At 48.2% G+C, this 20375-nt stretch overlaps 1 protein-coding gene and 1 long non-coding RNA gene across 2 annotated transcripts in view; one reads left to right on the forward strand and one right to left on the reverse strand.

Moving 5' to 3' along the window:
- The window catches only part of GAB2 (GRB2 associated binding protein 2), a 147148-nt gene extending 134045 nt beyond the window's left edge, over positions 1-13103 (forward strand). The window contains exons 4-10 of the mRNA XM_083499613.1: positions 982-1568; positions 4276-4370; positions 5649-5931; positions 8396-8486; positions 9985-10087; positions 10756-10881; positions 11986-13103. Coding sequence (XP_083355739.1) covers positions 982-1568; positions 4276-4370; positions 5649-5931; positions 8396-8486; positions 9985-10087; positions 10756-10881; positions 11986-12126 — 1426 coding nt within the window. The 3' untranslated portion in view covers positions 12127-13103. The remainder of the gene's footprint in view (positions 1-981; positions 1569-4275; positions 4371-5648; positions 5932-8395; positions 8487-9984; positions 10088-10755; positions 10882-11985) is intronic.
- LOC310705407 lies at positions 12754-20330 on the reverse strand. The gene is made up of 2 exons (XR_014525241.1): positions 18406-20330; positions 12754-18003 (listed from the first exon to the last, which is right to left on the reverse strand). It is a non-coding gene; the product is annotated as an uncharacterized lncRNA (long non-coding RNA).
- Positions 20331-20375: the final 45 nt, after the last annotated feature.

Consider the following 20375-nt stretch of genomic DNA (forward strand, 5'->3'; position numbering starts at 1 on the left):
GGGTCTGAGAGGTTAGCGTCTCTACACTGTAAACCCATTTAAGTTTTATACCAGGCTGTTACAACATTTCTCCAAGAATCGTAAAAATTATAATTTGTTGAGGTACTGAGACTTCTCTGACAAATCCCCACCTATCCCTAAATTAGATTGCATTTTCCAAATGTTAATGGAGTTGGAGAGGTGCTTCACAAAGCAGCTTGCTAAACTGCGATGTGAAGCCCCCCTGCCATGTTACTCCTCACTGCAGAAGTCTTTAATAGGGGGGAAAGGTGACTTCCCTCCCTCTGTTAAACAGCTCACCAGGCCTGCTGTTCCGCATGCTCCAGAGCGTGACGACACGTTACATTTCTATTTATATAGGAAGATATCTGTTGTTTAGTTGTTTAGTCGTGTCCGACTCTTCGTGACCCCATGGACCAGAGCACTCCAGGCATTCCTGTCTTCCACTGCCTCCCGCAGTTTGGTCAAACTCATGCTGGTAGCTTCGAGAACACTATCAAACCATCTCGTCCTCTGCCGTCCCCGTCTCCTTGTGCCCTCCATCTTTCCCAGCACCAGGGTCTTTTCCAGGGAGTCTTCTCTTCTCATGAGGCGGCCAAAGTATTGGAGCCTCAGCTTCAGGATCTGTCCTTCCAGTGAGCACTCAGGGCTGATTTCCTTAAGAATTTGATCTTCTTGCAGTCCATGGGACTCTCAAGAGTCTCCTCCAGCACAAGAATTCAGAAGCATCCATTCTTCGGCGCTCAGCCTTCTTTATGGTCCAGCTCTCACTTCCATACATCACTACTGGGAAAACCATAGCTTTAACTATATGGACCTTTGTCGGCAAGGTGATGTCTCTGCTTTTTAAGATGCTGTCTAGGTTTGTCATTGCTTTCCTCCCCAGAAGCAGGCGTCTTTTAATTTCGTGACTGCTGTCACCATAGGCAGTGCCCAATGTGAATCTCTACCTCACGGCTTCTCTCCCACTTTTCATTTTAGGAGTGCTAGTTTCTCTCAAGCCACAAGATCCTCGTTCTTCATGAGAAGCGACCCATCTGTCCAGAAGCTGTCTCAGGGGAACGGGCACTGTGTCAACGGGGTGGGCGGGCAAGTCCACGGCTTCTACAGCTTGCCCAAGCCAAGCCGGCACAACTCGGAGCTCAGGGACAGTGCCTACGACCTTCCGAGGAGTTTCGGGTGCTACACGCACACCAAGTCCAGCCTCACGGGTTCCGAAACGGATAGCGAGGAGGTGTACACCTTCAAAACCCCCAACAACACCCTTTGCAAGGACTTTGGGGAGCTGTCCACTGACTCGTACGACGTCCCTGGCACGCCTTTATCGATTTATCAGATTCCAAGGACATTCACGCTGGACAAGAACCACAACACCCTGGGAGTGGCCTCCAACGAAACGCCCGCCACTCCCCCACCTAGGCCACCTAAACCAGGGCAGGCAGAGACACGGTGGGGCAGCCCTCAGCAGCGCCTGCTGGACAGCGAAGGCCTAGGCATGGGCTCAGTTGCTGCTACCATTCCCAGAAGGAATACGTTGCCTGCCATGGAGAACTGCCGGCTGCATCGAGGTGAGTATCAGGGCTCTTTGCACTGGATGACTATACAGGGGTACCTCGGGTTACATACGCTTCAGGTTACAGACTCCGCTAACCCAGATATAGTACCTCGGGTTAAGAACTTTGCTTCAGGATGAGAACAGAAATCGCGTGGCAGTAGCAGGAGGCCCCATTAGCTAAAGTGGTGCTTCAGGTGAAGAACAGTTTCAGGTTAAGAACGGACCTCCGGAACGAATCAAGTACCATATTTTTTGCTCTATAAGACGCACCAGACCATAAGACGCACCTAGTTTTTGGAGGAGGAAAACAAGAAAAAAAATATTCTGAATCCCAGAAGCCAGAACAGCAAGAGGGATCGCTGCGCAGCAAAAGCAGCGATCCCTCTTGCTGTTCTGGCTTCTGGGATAACTGTGCAGCCTGCATTCGCCCCATAAGACGCACATACATTACCCCTTACTTTTTAGGAGGGAAAAAGTGAGTCTTATAGAGCAAAAAATACGGTACTTAACCCGAGGTATCACTGTTAGTGACTATACTGCTATGACTCTCAGTAGTTCTCCAATTCTTTGGGCAGGAGCTGGGGTGCCTGGGCTGTTAGGGGAGGAGCAGTACCCTTGATGGGGACAGGTCATGCTCCTTCAGGGGTAGCTTGTCCACCTTTGGTCCCCACCTTGCAATCAGCTCCTAGAAGCTGCCAGCATGGGACAGCGGCCATACCCCGGGAAACAGCTTTCACTGACTGGCTAAAGCAGCTGAGGGCAACCAGTGAGTATCCAACCCTCAGTGAGTGTCAGGGGCTGGACTGAGGAAGAATGGTGGGAGCCCCCCCCCCTCTCCTGAACCTTCCCAAGGGCAGGAGGACAGTATTGATTTAGAACAGTGGTTTGCAGAGGGGCATGGTTCAGAAGGCAGAAGCTGGGAAATACTGGGTGAGGAACAGCTAGAAGAGGAAACACTAGGAGACAGCTGGCAGATTCAGTGTCCTTGGACAGCATTCCTGACCCGCCCCCCTTCGCCTAAGACTAGGCAGGTTTGGAAAGTGATAGAACACATTACCCAACGTGGCATAAATTATTAGGGACAGAGGATGTGAGCCTTTCCTGGGAACAATGCCATTTCTAGAGAGAGATATACATTCCAATAATAATAATAATAATAATAATAATAATAATAATAATTTTTATTCATACATACATACATACATACATACATACCCTGCCCATCTGGCTGGGTTTCCCCAGCCACTCTGGGAGGCTTCCAACCGGATATTAAAAACAATACAGCGTCAGACATTAAAAACTTCCCTAAACAGGGCTGCCTTCAGTTGTCTTTTAAAAGTAAAATAGTTGTTTATTGCCTTGACATCTGCTGGGAGGGTGTTCCACAGGGCAGGCGCCACTACCGAGAAGGCCCTCTGCCTGGTTCCCTGTAACCTCACTTCTCGCAGTGAGGGAACCGCCAGAAGGCCCTCGGAGCTGGACCTCAGTGTCCAGGCTGAATGATGGGGGGTGGAGACGCTCCTTCAGGTATACTGGGCTGAGGCCGTTTAGGGCTTGAAAGGTCAGCACCAACACTTTGAATTGTTCTCGGAAACGTACTGGGAGCCAATGTCTCTCGCTGTGATAATTAAACAAACTAACTGGTAAGAACGCTCCTTTTGTTTGATTTGCTTCTTCACTACCAGGGAGGAAGGGATCCGATTCCCTGAACCCTGACAGTGAGTTGGGGACTTTCCCTGCATGCAAAGACAGGCTCTGGCGGCTTAAGCAGATGAGACCAAGAGTGGGTCCAAGGGCCAAGAAGGTGATTTCTGCACATGCTATAAAGGGAAGTGAGGGGCATTTGGGTCTCATCCACTTGGGATGGTAGCCCATCTAGGAGAGGGAAAACTGTGGCCCTAAAGCTCCACTGCTTTGTGAGACATCTTCGGGAGAAGTTACAGATAGGTAGCCGTGTTGGTCTGCCATAGTCAAAATAAAAAAATTCCTTCCAGTAGCACCTTAAAGACTTCTTCGGGAGAAGAAAAGGTTAAGGAGTCAACGCTCCACAAATCCAAAGTGGAGTCTCTAAGATGATTGGATGGTACCTTGTACGCCTCCTTCCAGCAACTCCTGCAGCCAGGCTGCTGTCAGACATCTTGCTCAGCTTTCCTTTGGACCATCTCATCAAGGCTGAGAGCGGGATCTTGTCTTCTGGGCAGCCCAAGACCTCCATACACGTTGCCCAGGCTTGCGCCCCAGAGAGGTCACTTGAGTGCTGCAGATGCAGTCGTTTCCCTTCACCCCCGGAGGCGCACTCCATTGTCTCTACAGACAGACGGGTGCCAACAATACACGGACACGACACTCTTCCATCTCCATCGCTCAGAAATAGAGTTCCTGTTCCAGAAGGACCTTGATGTAAAAGAAACAGAGGTGGGACAAATTTCCCCCCAGTTCTGGGGCCTGTCCGGCTCTACTGTTAGACAGCATGGGGCAAGAAGTGGTGGTAGCATGTTGAAGGAAAGAGCTGTATCTGTTGTGTGACCTGCATTAGTCAGTTACCCTGAGGGTGTAGATAATGTACAACTTCATCCAACGCTCATGAAATCTGCACTCTAGGAATTATGGCTTTTGTTTGTTCTCTGTCTAAAAGGAATTTGGAGAACCCACTCAGCTGATCCTCTTAATAAACTTTGTTTACTGCTTGTTAACTGTGATGTTGATGTCGCTGATTTCAGCTTCGTCTTGTGAAACCTATGAATATCCTCAGCACAGCAGCAGCAGTGCAGTTCAGTCGACAGAGTCTGTGAATGCTGGATTCAACTCATATCTGGTAAGCTATGGGTGCTCAGTTAGCTGGAGTCCTCAGGACTAGCAACTTGAGGTTTTCTATACATACGTATATACCCTGAGATCATCTTCTGAGGCCCTCCTTAATGTACCCCCTCCTCAAGAGGTTCGGAGGGTGGCAACAGGAGAACGGGGCCTTCTCTGCAGTGGCTCCCCGTCTGCAGAATGCTCTCCTCAGGGAACTTCACCTGGCACCTTCATTATACACCTTTAGGCGCCAGGCAAAAACGTTCCTTTTTAACCAGGCCTTTGGTTGTTCCGATTTACATCCGATGCCCTTTTAAAATGTGTGTGGGTTTTTTGTGGGAGGGGCTATTGGGTTGTTGTTTTTATTTTTATTATTGTGGTTTTATGTCTTGATTTTATTCTTTGCACCACCTCGAGACTCCCAGGTATAGGGCGGTATATAAATTCAATATATAAATAATATAAAATCTGTGCTTCTCAGAAAGCTACCTTGCAAAAAATTCCAAAGACCTAGTCCATGGGTAGGCAAACTAAAGCCCAGAGGCCAGTTCCGGCCCAGGTAAAGGTACCCCTGCCCGTACGGGCCAGTCGTGTCCGACTCTAGGGTTGTGCGCCCATCTCACTTAAGAGGCCGGGGGCCAGCACTGTCCGGAGACACTTCCGGGTCACGTGGCCAGCATGACGAAGCTGCTCTGGTGAGCCAGCACCAGCGCAGCACACGGAAACGCCGTTTACCCTCCCGCTATAAAGCGGTACCTATTTATCTACTTGCACTTAAGGTTGCTTTCAAACTGCTAGGTGGGCAGGAGCTGGGACCGAAAGACAGGAGCTCACCCCGCCGCGGGGATTCGAACCGCCGACCATGCGATCGGCAAGTCCTAGGCACTGAGGATTTACCCACAGCGCCACCCGCGTCCCTTAACCCGCGTCCCGGCCCAGTCGCCTTCTAAATCCGGCCCACAGACAGTCCGGGAATCAGTGTGTTTTTACACGAGTCAAATGTGTCCTTTTATTTAAAATGCATCTCTGGGTTATTTCTGGTGTTTTTACATGAGTAGAATGTGTGCCTTTATTTAGAATGCATCTCTGGGTTATTTGTGGGGCATAGGAGTTCGCTCATTATTATTTTTTTCAAAATATAATCCGGCCCCCCACAAGTCTGAGGGACAGCGGACTGGCCCCCTGCTGAAAAAGTTTGCTGACCCCTGACCTAGAACCTGAGTTTTCCCCCTTTGCCGCCTTTCCTCACCGACTCACCTCCCATCCATGTGTCACCACTTTCTCCCTTCCCCAGCAAAACAAGGCGACGGTGGCTCGCTCTCACAGCGCGGACTCGGAAGACAACTATGTCCCCATGAACCCAGGCTCTTCGGTCCTGGTCAGCACGGAGAGGTCGAACGACAACTCCCAGCACCTCTACATCCCCATGAGCCCCGGGCCTCACCACCTGGACTTGATGGGCATGTCCTCCTCTACCTTCCCGGTCCACAAAGGTAGCAGCAGTTCTCAGCTGCACAGGAGGATGAGCGAAATCCAGCCCCCGCCCGTCAACCGCAACCTCAAGCCAGACCGCAAAGGTAAGCTCTGCTCCCCACCAAACCGCCCTTGGCAGACAAGATGAAATTATACAATTGAATATAAATATAGACGGGAAACGGCTATGTATTGTGAGTACTTATCTACTTTTAAAAATTTCCACCTATGATCTTTTTATTTTACTTCTTTATTTTTCTTTGTTCTTTTTTCTGATATCTTAACTTTCATTTCACTGCTTTATTGTGAATAGCATTTTATAGAGGTATAAAGGTAAAGGGACCCCTGACCATTAGGTCCAGTTGTGGCCGACTCTGGGGTTGCGGCGCTCATCTTTAATGGCCGAGGGAGCCGGCGTACAGCTTCTGGGTCATGTGGCCAGCATGACTAAGCCGCTTCTGGCAAACCAGAGCAGCGCATGGAAACGCCGTTTACCTTCCCGCCGGAGCGGTACCTATTTATCTACTTGCACTTTGACGTGCTTTCGAACTGCTAGGTTGGCAGGAGCAAGGACTGAGCAACGGGAGCTCACCCTGTTGCGGGGATTCAAACCACCGCCTTTCTGATCGGCAAGCCCTAGGCTCTGTGGTTTAACCCACAGCACCACCCGCGTCCCTTTTTATAGAGGTATAAATAACTGTAATTATGAAAAGAGACAAAATATTCTCCAATTTTTTCCCCTTGGTTATATGTATTTTCTTTTGTATTTTCCTTTGTTGTAAATAGGTATGTTTTCTAATTTGTACTTAATAAAAATTAAAAAAGAAAAGAAAAGCAATCCGCCCTTGGCCACCCTTGCCTCCAAGGAGCTCGAGGTAGTTTACATGGGTTTTCCCTCCCCATTTTCCCCCCTTCACAACAGGTAGGTGAGGTAGGTGTAGGTACCCTAGCTTATCCCTCATTTCAGGGGACTGGGTGTTATTTTGGGAGGTTTTTTGCATTCATTTAGTCCAGGGAAGGAAAGGCACCGCTTTCCTGCCCTTTTCTTCTGCTGGCGATTCGATATTTTTGCAATGTGTGTGGCAACTGCTGCGGCTTGAAGCTGTGTTTGGAGGCTAATATCCGCCCCACAGGAGGCTGCCAGTCTCTGCCATAAGAACCTAAGAAGAACCTTCTAGATCAGGCCAACAGCTAGTCCAGCATTCTGTTCTCACAGTGGCTGACCAGACGCCTGCCAGATTCCTGTTTTTTCGATCAGTCCTGTCAGATGCAGGTGGTGGTTGCTCGTGAGTAACCAGGCAAGACTCCGACCTGTCTTTTACAGGTTTTATTGGTGCAAACTACCGTATTTTTCACTCTATAGGACGCACTGGACCATAGGAGGGGGAGAACGGAGGGGTTCTTGTTCTCCCCCTCTAAAACAAGGTGCGTTCAAGGTGCATTCACCCAAAGCCTCCGAAGCGCAGTGGGAGTTCAGAGGCTTCAGGCAGCTACCTTGGAAGCCTGGAGAGTGAGAGGGGTCGGTGCGCACTGACCCCTCTCGCTCTCCGGGCTTCAGTGAAGGCAACCCGAAGCCTCTGAAGCGTGGCAGGAGTTCCCGCTGGGCTCCGGAGGCTTCAGGTTCCTTTCAACCTGCTCTTTGGGGCTGGCGGGGGGAAGCGCTGCTTTCCCCCACCGCTGCCGCCCGAACCTCTGGGGCTGGCGGTGGGGGGAAGCGCTGCTTTCCTCCACCGCCAGCCTCAAAGATCCCTGAAGCCTTTGGAGTGCAGCAGGACCTCTCGCTGCGCTCCAAAGGCTTCGGGTTCCTTTCGCAGACCCAAAGCCTTTGGAGCGCAGCGCGAGTTCCCGCTGCACTCCAAAGGCTTGAGGCTTCGGGGACAGCCTTTGTAGCCTCCGCAGGGCAGCGGGGTGAAGGCACCCCGCTGCCCTGCAAAGGCTTTGCGCAGCTAACCCCAAGCTAGAAGAGTGAGACGGAGCACTCCGCAGTGCTCCGTCTCCCTGTTCTGGCTTTGGGCTTAGCCGCGCAGCCTGCATTCGCTCTATAGGACGCATACACATTTCCCCTTAATTTTTGGAGGGGAAAAAGTGCGTCCTATTGAGTGAAAAATACGGTATTTGCAGTGCAGAAACTCAAAGTTCATGTCCGTCTTAGTCACTTGCAGAATCCAGGAGTGGCCCCTTCCGGCTTCTGCCCCAACAGAAGAGCTTTGGTACCCCAAGCCTCCACCTCCCTTCCTTACGTTTCATCCCTCTGCGCAGGCTGGGCAACGGAAGGGGCGTGCATCCCTCCTGGCCAGCCTGGCTATGTGAGGCGCTGGGGCTCTCAGCAGTATCCTCAAGCCCCTCCCCCACTTGGCTGGTCCCTCCCCTCTCTCTCCTTCACTGGAGGTGTGGCTTCTCTCACCACTGGAGAAGGAGCTGCTCCTCAGGATTTTTGGAGGCGCTCTGTATCCCAGCGGCCCCCCTGCCTCCCTCCCCTGTTCTGATGGCAGTCCCCTGACAAGTCCATTCAATCAAGGGTCCATTAAACGATTGCTCAGGCCTTACTCAGATCTCTTTCCGCTCCAGCAAAGCCAACGCCTCTGGACTTGAGGAACAACACCGTTATCGATGAACTACCCTTCAAGTCGCCGGTCACCAAATCCTGGTCCAGGCCTGGGTGAGTAAAGGACCCTTTGCTCTCTCTTTTTTTTTAATTTCTCTTTATTAATTTTCATACACACATATGTACAGAAAATAAATTCTTCACGGGGAAAAAAACAATAATAAGAACAACATAACTTAATTATAAGAAAACAAAAAAAACAAAGGCAAACATGTAAGTTATTGACTTCCCTCCACCTCAGTTTTGGGTTATGTAATATATTTTTCCCCGCAGTTTATCTTTAAAACTTTTGTATGTCGAAGGGTTATATTAAGCCTACTGTGATCTTTGGATTTTTTAAATCTACTTCAATATAGGTTATGAATTTATTCCATTCTTTAATAAACTTTCTTTCTTTCTGGTCTCTAATTTTTTGTGTTAATTTTTGTCAATTCTGAATATTCAAATAATTTACTTTGCCAATCTCTTACTGTTGGGATATTGATTGATTTCCAATTTTGGGCGATTAAAATTCTAGCAGCTGTTGTTGCGTACTGGAATAAGGTCTGGTTCTCTTTCTTAATTTCATTGCCAATCATTCCCAGAAGAAAATTTTCAGGTTTTTTAACAAAAGTATATTTAAACATTTTTTTTAGTTCATTATAAATGAGCTCCCAGAAGTTCTTGATTTTTTCACAAGTCCACCACATGTGGTAAAAACTACCTTCCTTGTTTTTACACTTCCAGCACATTTTATCTCCATTCTTATAGATTTTTTCTAATTTTACAGGGGTGATGTACCATCTGTACATCATTTTTTCCATGTTTTCTCTTAAGGCAACACAAGCAGTGAACTTCATATCTTTATTCCAGAGCTTAATCCAACTATCGTATTCCAAATTCGTATTCCTTTGCTCTCAAAGCGACCAGCCTCCTTAAGTGAAGATCTTGCCCATGAAACAGGGCAAGGGCCCTCCATGGGGTCAACAGAGGGTTGAAGAAGGGCTTATTCACACGTCGTTTTCCTCTCTTCTTTCCCCCGGGAAAACTCACAGTTTTAGCACTCAATCGGAACAAACAGCAATTGAGTTCTCCATGGATTGCCGTTGGTTCCGATTTAGCACCAAAGAGCAAGTTTTCCGGGGGAAAGCTGTTGGGGCATGTGCAGAGTCCCCATTCAACATGCCAGCAGATTGTGCAAATGGGGGTGTTATGTACTGAGTTGAATAGGATCCAAAATGCAGCACTCTGATTGGTCCTAGAACAATAGGATCCAGAATGCAGCAGTCCGATTGGTCCACAGGAGCCACCCAATCCAGCTCCAGGTAGAAGTGAATCCGCAACCTGATTGGCCTACAGGAGAATCCCGGAATTAGCCAATCACGTGGGGCCCATTGTGTAAATAATGTATATAAAGCAGACATTCTGGGGGAACTTCCATTCCTCCTCACCACTATGAGCTGAATAAAGAGCATGAAATCCACTCTCGACTCCGAGTATATTTCAGGGGGCGGAAACAGGATGTGTATGGCACCTTGCCTAGCCCAACTCATCTTCTCAACTCTCATTACAGCCAGTCCTTCAACTCCAACTTTTCCCAATACTGTCGTCCCATCTCCACCCAGAGCATCACCAGCACAGACTCCGGAGACAGTGAAGAGAATTACGTGGCCATGGTAAGTCCCTGCAGAATCCATCTCTCAGTACAACACGAGTTCTTTCTCCATACTCCGTCTTCCGCCCTTGTCCTTAGCGGTCCCAACCCCAGCTCACATTTTAGCAGAGGGTGAGCAGCAATGGAACCCCTGGTGGCTGCCCTCCATCTTTTGTTGTTGTTCTTTAGTCGTTTAGTCGTGCCCGACTCTTCGTGACCCCCTGGACCAGAGCATGCCAGGCACTCCTGTCTTCCACTGCCTCCCGCAGTTTGGTCAAACTCACGCTGGTAGCTTCGAGAACACTGTCCAGCCATCTCGTCCTCTGACGTCCCCTTCTCCTTGTGCCCTCCATCTTTCCCAACATCAGGGTCTTTTCCAGGGAGTCTTCTCTTCTCATGAGGTGGCCAAAGTATTGGAGCCTCAGCTTCAGGATCTGTCCTTCCAGTGAACACTCAGGGCTGATTTCCTTCAGAATGGATCGGTTTGATCTTCTTGCAGTCCATGGGACTCTCAAGAGTCTCCTCCAGCACCATAATTCAAAAGCATCAATTCTTTGGCAATCAGCCTTCTTTATGGTCCAACTCTCATTTCCATACATTACTACTGGGAAAACAGAAGTCCAAGAACAGACCTTGGCCTCTGATTGTGGTTTCTTTTTCACTTGTTCCTTCTTTATTTGTCTTTTCCAGCAAAACCCTGTCTCTGCCTCGCCCATCCCCAGCGGCACAAGCAGCCCAGCCACGAAAAAGAGCACAGGAAATGTCGATTACCTGGCTCTGGACTTCCAGCCGAGCTCACCTGGCCCTCACAGAAAGGTATAGCCCAAAGACTTTGCATTAATCAGATGGGGTGCAAACAAGGAATGTTCTGTCCCATTCAAGCAGTGCACTTTCTGCTAGCCCTGGTGATTATCTAATATTTATTAGATGGATTTCCCCTAAATGGATTTCTGAACTTTGAATTTTATTGTTATTCATGTTTTTATACTGTATTTTATGCTGCTTTTACAATTAAGTATTTTAAATTTGTTGTTAGCCGCCCTGAGCCTGGTTTTTGAACCAGGAAGGGCGAGGTATAAATAAAAAATTATTATTATTATTATTATTATTATTATTATTATTATTATTATTATTATCTTTATTATCTTTATTATTATTATTATTATTATAGCACCCTCTGAACTATACATGGCTTATGTATAATAATAATAATAATAATCATTATTATTATTATCATTATTATTATTATTACCATCATCATCGTTATTTCAATTAGTATACTATGCTATACCCGCAGGTCTCAGGGCGGTTCACAATGTAAAATCACAATATAAAAACACAAAATGCATAATAAAAATAAAATAACAATAGCAACCCAATAATGGCCCCACAGCACATTTTAAAAGGGCATTGGATGTCTGTCAGCCAAAGGCCTGGTTAAAGAGGAATGTGTACAAGAGACACAACTGCTGCTCCACCGCGTTTTGCCTCTTGGCACACCCACCACCTGGTATATGGCCCCCAAAAGCTTTTGTGTAAGGGAATGTGGCCCCCAGGCTGAAAAGGATTCCCTTCTCTCTCCACCCCCTGCCACCCACTCTGTTTTGGGGTAGATGTGCAACCACGTTCAACTGCTTTGTGCTTCCTTATGGTGGAGCCAGTGCAGTGTAGTGGTTAAGAGCGGTGGACTCGTAATCCGGTGAACCGGGTTCGCTTCCCCGCTCCTCCACATGCAGCTGCTGGGTGACCATGGGCCAGTCACACTTCTCTGAAGTCTCTCAGCCTCACTCACCTCAGAGTGTTTGTTGTGGGGGAGGAAGGGAAAGGAGAATGTTAGCTGCTATGAGACTCCTTAGGGTAGTGATAAAGCGGGATATCAAATCCAAACTCTTCTTCTTCTTCCTTCTTCCCTGTCACCAGCCCTCCACATCCTCGGTTGCCTCAGACGAGAAGGTCGACTATGTACAAGTCGACAAGGAGAAGACGCAAGCTTTGCAAAGCACCATGCAGGAGTGGACAGACGTCCGGCAGTCTTCGGAGCCCAACAAGGCGGTGAAGTAATAGCCGGCGGAGGTACACCAGGATAAAGAGAGAGAGGAAAAAGAGAGAGCCTTCCAGAAGGGCAAAGACTAAATAGTTCTGCCCATCATGGCGCTGGGCCCACCGGCCGTCGTTCAGCAAGGACTCCTAGCGCCAGGGTCGACTAAGAAAGCAAAGTTCACTTCAGGGGGGAAAACATGGCTGACAACTGCTTGCCAGTGCTAAAGGATGCCAGAGCTCCTGGTGGATAAGTTATCTGCAAAATTCAACATAGCAATACTGGGAATTTTGACGCCCTGCATGCTTTGAGTCATCACCAGACCCGCCTTGTATCCACTGTTTTCTCCTCTTCTTCAAAGTACACCTGCCCCGAGCCAAACTGGTGCCAGTATGGCAGAATGCTGGGCTTCTGCTGGGATCTTTTGCCTCCCTCTTCCGTCTCCTGATCCCTTTACAGAAAAGAAAGTGGCCGGACGTCGGCTCTAATCACGTTTGATTTTTAGGAAAGCCTGTGGAAGCGCTGGTTTTTGTTTACCTTGCAAATTACAGGCATCCTTGTCTACAGAGCACTTAAGAGAGCTTTCCTTGTGAGGATGGTGGGTGTAAGGAAACAACCACTGCTCGTTGGCATATATCAGTTTCTTGAAAAAGTGTGTTGGTTCCCCTCCGAGATTCCCCTTTGCAAATCTTAATGTCGAATCTTTTCTGAATTCTTGCATATTGTTGAACATTCGCGGAATATTTGATATCTGTATCTGATATCCTGTAATGTTTGAGTTCAGCCTTTGATGTTTGACAAGTGTTTGATAGCTGGTGTGCAGTTGTGCTTAGTAGGTGAGTGAGTTTGATGTCTGGCAGCTCATGAGATGTGTAGTTGAGACCGTCAGACGAGCCCTGTCAGGTTGTGCTAAAGGTCTATCCAGTCCGACGTTCCGTTTCCAGGAATAGCCACTGTTCATGTCCGATGCTTGCCAATAAATCTAGCACACTCAAAACTCGTTAGAGCTTTTCGCGTTTTCAAAACGAAAATTCAGACGTTGGCGAAAGGTTGAATATTTACAAATATTCAGCTGTCATGTGTTGGAATTTGCCCATTGCCTTGATGCTTAGTCCGGTGCAAAACACACTAAAAAAAAGAACCCGTTTCACCAGTTGTAAGCAAAATTGCCCTGTTAGGTTTGAACCCTGTCTCACGGTAATCCTCCAGATTCTTAGTCGTGTCTGGATAATGGCAAATGTGGATGCACCACTTAATAGCAGCTGAACGTGGGTTGAAGCTCTGTGTCATTGTGGCTACGAGTTAAGTGATGCCCTCGACCCATAGTCTCAACATGTTTTACAAGTTGCTCCTTGTCACATGAGAGCCACAATCACTGGCCAGTTGTCCCTCCAGAAGATCGCATTAGCACAGAGGACTAGGAAAAAAAGGAAGCCATCACAGCAGTGGGTCTGCCAGATGGGATGTCATGGAAAAGATGTCTTTTTCCAACAGGTTTCTGCCACTTTATGGAGAGAATTCTCCTATCTGCATGCTGTAAGAACTTCAACCTCTTCCCCATCTAATGGCATGAAGTCAAGGACCCTGGAAAATGTCAGGGTGGGGGGGGGACATTAAGAAGTCCCTGCCTAAATTTGTCCAGGGTGATCAGACAGAGAAAGGAGTAACATCTTGGCCAAGGCTAATTGATTAAAAGGTGTGGTCCGTTTTGTAGGGCCATGAAAACAACCCCACTAACCTGCTTGCTGCACCAGGATGAGCGCAGATTGCTGTAGGAGGAGTAAGGTAAAGGGACCCCTGACCGTTAGGTCCAGTCGTGGCCGACTCTGGGGTTGTGGCGCTCATCTCGCTCTATAGGCCGAGGGAGCCGGCGTACAGCTTCCGGGTCATGTGGCTAGCATGACTAAGCCGCTTCTGGCGAACCAGAGCAGCGCACGGAAACGGCGTTTACCTTCCCACCGGAGTGGTACCTATTTATCTACTTGCACTTTGAGGTGCTTTCAAACTGCTAGGTTGGCAGGAGGTAGGAGGAGTAGCAGAGTTAATTTGTAAGGACAGCAGGAGGAGAGTTCAGCTTGAGAATGAAGAGGCCAAGCCCCAAATAGAATAATAGGATTGAGTTAGAAGGGACCCTGAGGATTATCTAGTCCAGGCATAGGCAAACTCTGCCCTCCAGATGTTTTGGGATTACAACTCACATCATCCCTAGCTAACAGGACCAGTGGTCAGGGATGATGGGAATTGTAGTCCCAAAACATCTGGAGGGCGGAGTTTGCCTATGCCTTATCTAGTCTAATTCCCTGCAATGCGGGAATACGCCGCTGTCCCATACAGGGATTGAAGTTGCAACCTTGGCATGATCCGCACCATGCTCTGACCAACTGCTCTAGAATAGTAAGATTCTAGTTCGTTAACCCTTCTAGAATATCCATGTGTTTTTTCATGTAGCTGAGAGATTCCTTTTGGATTTAATATTGGACCATCAGCACACACCCCTCCCTTCCCCGCAAAAAACAACAACCTTAAAAGCATTTCTGGGGGCCCCAGCGTGATGCGGTAAGTGCATGGAGAGCTCCATATATGAAGCTGCCTTATGCTGAGTCCATTATTACTGACTCTGACTGGCAGCATCCTTCCAAAGTCTCAGTTAGTAAGAATAATCTTTGCCTGTTACCTGAATGAAACCTTATCCATCTAACTCGAAATACTGGAGATGGAACCATCTGCATACAACTCATTGGCTCTACTAATAAATAATAATAATAATTTTTTATTTATACCCCGCCCTTCCCAGTTCAGAAAACCAGGCTCAGGGTGGCTAACAACAAATGTAAAACACTTAATTGATGCAACAAAAAACAGCATAAAATGCAGTATAAAACGGGAATAAATTCGGAATTCAAAAATCAATTTAGGAGGGAAATCCACCCAATAAACATTAGATGATCGCTAGGGCTATCTGGCTAAATTAGTCCTATTTGGGCGAGCGAAGAGACCGGGGAGAATTAGCTGTGGGGTCACAGAGCGGGTAATCTTCATAAAAAGGGGAGGGGGAAGGGAAGGGAAGGAAGAGGAATAAAAGATCAGGCTAAGTTCAAATGGAAAGCCAGGAGGAATAGCTTTGTCTTACAGGCCCTGCGGAAGGAAGTGAAATCCTGCAGGGCCCTGGTCTCATGGGACAGAGCATTCCACCAGGTCGGAGCCATCACTGAGAAGGCCCTGGCCCTGGTGGAGGATAATCTGACTTCCTTAGGGCCCGGGACCTCTAAACTATAATTATTCATGGACCTTAAGGTCCTCTGTGGGGCATACCAGGAGAGGCGGTCCTGTAAATACTGCTAAGCTATAGCCTAAAACAGGGTGCCTTGAATGGTGGTCAGGGGTGCCGCAAGCAACACTCGCCTCTGTCCCTCTTTCCTTCCCACCCTCCTTGATGCCCTCTCACGTCTCTACCTGCCAAACAGCTGTTGGTTGCAGCAGCCCTGGCTACAAGCTCCACAGGTGAATGGTGCCTCTGGAAAAAAACTCTTTGGGGCACTGGGGGGCAGGGGTGGCAGCAGCGGCTGCCCAGAGGACTCCCAAGGAGAGGAGAGGAGGCTGAGGGAACCCTCCACGAGGCAGGGTGTTCAAAAAGGGGTGAGAGGCTGCCAGCTCTGCAGGCAAGGGGGGGGCATAACTGGGCTCCTGAGCCTCACAAGGGGTGTCGCAGAAAGAATGCAGTTGGTCAAGGGAGCTGTGGACTTAAAAAGGTTGAAGACCTCTGGCCTAAACGTACAACCTCCAGCCGTACCTGAGCATAGGCAGACTCAACGTCCAGCACTGTCCTGTGCTTTTATACACAGAAGCAAGTCCCACTGTGTTCAATGGAGCTATTTCCCAGGTGTGCATTGGACTGCCGCGTAATGTGGTGCATTGTTATGCCATTATACCGGATAATACAGGGGGTGGGGCTAAAGGATCGCATTTCTTGGAGCTTGCTTCTCGGTGTGGATGAGGATGGGTTGCAGCGGGGGGCGAAGAATGCTATTTGGCATGATCTCCGCTGCTTCCTTGCATGCCAGGATCCGTCCACCTTATTCTACCTGGCTCTACGCCACCGACGAACAACACCATCCTCGTGCCCTATGAAGGCTTGCTCAGAGGTAAGCCCTATTGTGTCCGGTAGCGCTTACTCCCAGGGGAGTGGGTTTAGGATCGCATCCTCAATTAGCATATCGTCGTGACCTTCCTTTGCACTTTTGTACAGGTTATCGCGGGTAGCCGGCGAAAGCTGTGACACCGCGAATTGTGCACTGACTGTTAAAAACAGCTGTACCTTTGCAAAAGGATTCCTTTCCATGCTTAGCTTTCTTGAAAGCGTATTTCTGTCATTCTAGATGGTAGAGCACGGGTCTGTGGCAAACCCTGCCTTGAGATTCCATGCAGTTTGTGAGGATTCAGAACTTGTGCTGAGTCAGACTTCTTTTGCTGAGTCAGCCTAGGTCCCCATTCTCTTTCTGACTTGATCCAGAAAGATGGCTCTGGGAAGCTTGCATACAGTGGACACTGGTTTAGAATGTGATCCGTGCGGGATGCATGTTTGCAACACACAGGTTGCGATTCAGCACTTCTGCGCATGCACGGCCGCCAAAACCAGGAAGTAACCCATTCCGGTACTTCCGGGTTTTGGTGGTCCGCAACCTGAAGCGTCTGTAACCCGAGGTATGACTGTACAAGGGATTACATGACAGCAATTCTTGCTTGCTTGGTGTTGGTAGATATACTGCCCCTATACACCGGGGTCCCACTTAATAGCCAACTGCTTACAGTGGTGCCTCGGGTTAAGTACTTAATTCGTTCCGGAGGTCCGTACTTAACCTGAAACTGTTCTCAACCTGAAGCACCACTTTAGCTAATGGGGCCTGCTGCTGCGCCGGCAGAGCACAATTTCTGTTCTCATCCTGAGGCAAAGTTCTTAACCTGAAGCACTATTTCTGGGTTAGCAGAGGCTGTAACCTGAAGCGTATGTAACCTGAAGCATATGCAACCCAAGGTACCACTGTATTTTCTCAGGCCAGGGCTGTTTCCCAGGGTCCCCGCCACCATTATTTCAGAACATGTGCAAATGAAAACAGCAGCATGGTGAGACTCTGGTTCACAGTGGAAACCCACCTCTGGGACAGAGAGGGGAACTGGTCGTCTCTGGCACAGAAAATAAACCTCTTTTAACAGTGCTGTGGGTGGGGAACTGCTGTATCGCCTCCTTCGTGGTAGTGTCCCAACTCCCCTTTGTGTCCCAACTCTCATCAGCCCCAGTCAGCAAGGTCAGAGGTAATAGAATTGTAGAATTGGAAGGTACCCAAGGGCCATCTAGTCTAACCCCCGTAATGCAGGGTGATGGGAGTCCGCAACAGCCACAGGTCCCCTACACTAGAGTCTTTCCCGGGTGTAGGCATGCCTAGCCACTGGGGCACACAGCTGCAACAAGTTGTGCTTTAAAATTCCCCACAATGGCAGGGTGGGTAATTAAAATGATGGGTTGCTGCACATGGGAGGCACTATTTCAGAAGGATCACGACACCAGTTTGCTAGTAGTGCGCGCACACACACCCAAAAAAGCTCAGGAGAGTGTGGGCTATCGGTTCTTAATACATTACCTCAACGAAGAGCAATTTTGTGTATCTACAGCAGTCGAATGGAGTGGCCTCGTTCCTTCTCCCCTCCCCACGCAAGCATTCTGATCATCTGCTTGGAGAATGCCACGCTGCTCATCTGGCACCACTGCATCATGGGTTTTGTATTCCAAAAGTACCAACAGGAAGAGGAGCTCTGCAAGTCTTCAGTGGTAGCCCCCCCCCAACTGTACCATATAGCGTAGAAATGGGGGACCTGTAGCTGTTGTTTGAGTAGTACAGTGGTGCCTCGCAAGACGAAAAGAATCCGTTCTGTGATTCTCTTCGTCTAGTGGTTTTTTTCGTCCTGCGAAGCAAGCCCATTGAAGGATTAGCGGATTAGCGCTATTAGTGCTATTAGAGGCTTTTAGCGGCTTATCTGCTGATCGGATCAGCTGATAAGCGGCTTAGCGCTATTAGCGGCTTTTAGCTGCTTTTAGCGGCTTATCTGCTGATCAGATCAGCTGATAAGCGGCTTTGCGGCTTAGAAAAAGGGGGGAAGGAAACCAGCAGGAACTCGCAAGACATTGTCGTCTTGCGAAGCAAGCCCATAGGAGATTCGTTTTGCGAAGCACCTCCAAAACGGAAAACTCTTTCGTCTAGCGAGTTTTCCGTCTTGCGAGGCATTCGTCTTGCGGGGCACCACTGTACTCCCATCAACCCTGGTTACTGATTATGCTGCCCGGGGCTGATGGGAGTCTGTGCAGTTCAATAGCACCAATCGCAGGTTTCTGATTTGTGAAAGCAGGACATAAGGTTGATGACATTGGGTATTGCTGCAAAACCAAACATGCCTAAAGCAGGGATCAGCAAGCTTTTTCAGCCGTGAGCTAGTCCACCGTCCCTCAGCCCAGATTTTGATGGGGTTGGGGGAATGAACAATTTCTTATGCCCCACAAATAACCCAGAAATGCATTTTAGATAAAAGCACACATTCTACTCATGTAAAAACACCAGGCAGGCCCCACAAATAACCCAGAGATGCATTTTAAATAAAAGGAAACATTCTACTCATGTAAAAACATGCTGATTCGTGGACTGTCCGTTGGCCGGATTTAGAAGGCGATTGGGCCTTAGGTTGCCTACCCATGGCCTAAAGCATCCATGTAGCCTGGTGGCATTCGGATAAAGGGCTATTTACAGATGGACTTGGTAGTTCTATGGATAGACATCAGATACGGCTTTTCGGAAACCAGGGTTCAAGAAACCAAGAATCAGCAATAGGGAGCCTGGGGCCCTGCAGATGTTAGTGAACTCCAGCTCCCACCAGCCCCAGCTACCATAGCCCAAGCTGAGGATGATGGGAGTTGTAGTCCACAACATCTTGAGAGTCTCAGGTCCCCTGTTGCCGAGTCTACATAATGGAAACATTTGACTGTTAATGCAAACCTTTTCACCAGGTGCAGAGAACATCTGGCCCTCCAGATGTTGGGCTGCAAGAATGGCCAGACATCATGAGGTTGTAGTGAAGCAACATCTGGAGGGCCAAAAGCTCGCCACATCCGATTTAGGGTAATCGTATAATGTGTCCCCAAAAGCAACTTGATGAGGAGCCTTTAAGGGCATTTAATAAAAGGAACATTGTGCTTTAGTTACTTAGCTATGAATGTCCTAAAATGAATGGCTGTTTTTGGTGAAGGGGGTAAGAAATGTTTTATTTCATAAGAATACTTTTGGGGGGTTTTTTAGGAGGATAAAAAAAAATAGTCTCTTTTTAAAAATGTGTACAGCGTGTTCGTCTTGTGGTGTCGCCATTTGAGCTGGCTATTAATTTTTCTAGTCGCTGTGGACTGCTAATCCCTTAAATTATTAATTTATTCTTTGTGAGGGGTTGTTTTTTTTTGGTTGTTGTTTATAAAAAAAGACACTTTTGACACACTTATCCTGTAAAACTGATCTTGCGCTTAACCTAGATAATACTTTTTTTAAAGAAAAGAAACTTATTATTTTTGCTGTTAAATAAATGTGACCTGTGCCTAAAAGCAAAAAACGTGTGTCTCTCTCTCTGTTATTAACTAGCACAAATAGGAGAGCAGGCTGTCGAGGGAGTTGCTATTTATAATGCTAATTAAAGTACTCGCCGGTGCATTTTAAGTGTTCAGAAGAGCGCTAAATCCCTTGCAGGCAACCGCAGTGCCTGGAGACAGACAGTCAGGTTGAGTATCCATAGCAATGACCACAGGAAGAATGACCACTGGGAGGAGCGCAGAGAGAATAAACGCTATGGTGAGTCTGCAGCAGCACAACTGGACGCCTTCATCTGCCCCAGCTGCAACAAAACATGTCCCACCTGTATCGGTCTCTGCAGCCACTGCAGGCGCTGAAACTCTCCAAAGGTTTGACTTCACCCCCAAAGGCGCACTCCTCCATTGTCTCCTGAGACAGATGGATGCCAACAGAGAGACAGATGCTATACTACGCAAGTAGGAATGGACACACCCACACCATGCACTGAAATTGCTTTTATACCACTTCGACACTCGTGGTTTCTTCTAAAGAATCTTGGAAACTAGCTTGGAAACTAACACCTCTCAGCAACCTTGAGAAACTATCATTCCATAGATTCTTTGGGGGTAAGTCATGACCATTACAACAAGCAGATTGGTGTGGATGCGACCATT

This window comes from Podarcis liolepis (genome assembly GCF_965112155.1).
Source record: "Podarcis liolepis genome assembly, chromosome: 4".
NCBI lineage: Eukaryota > Metazoa > Chordata > Lepidosauria > Squamata > Lacertidae > Podarcis > Podarcis liolepis.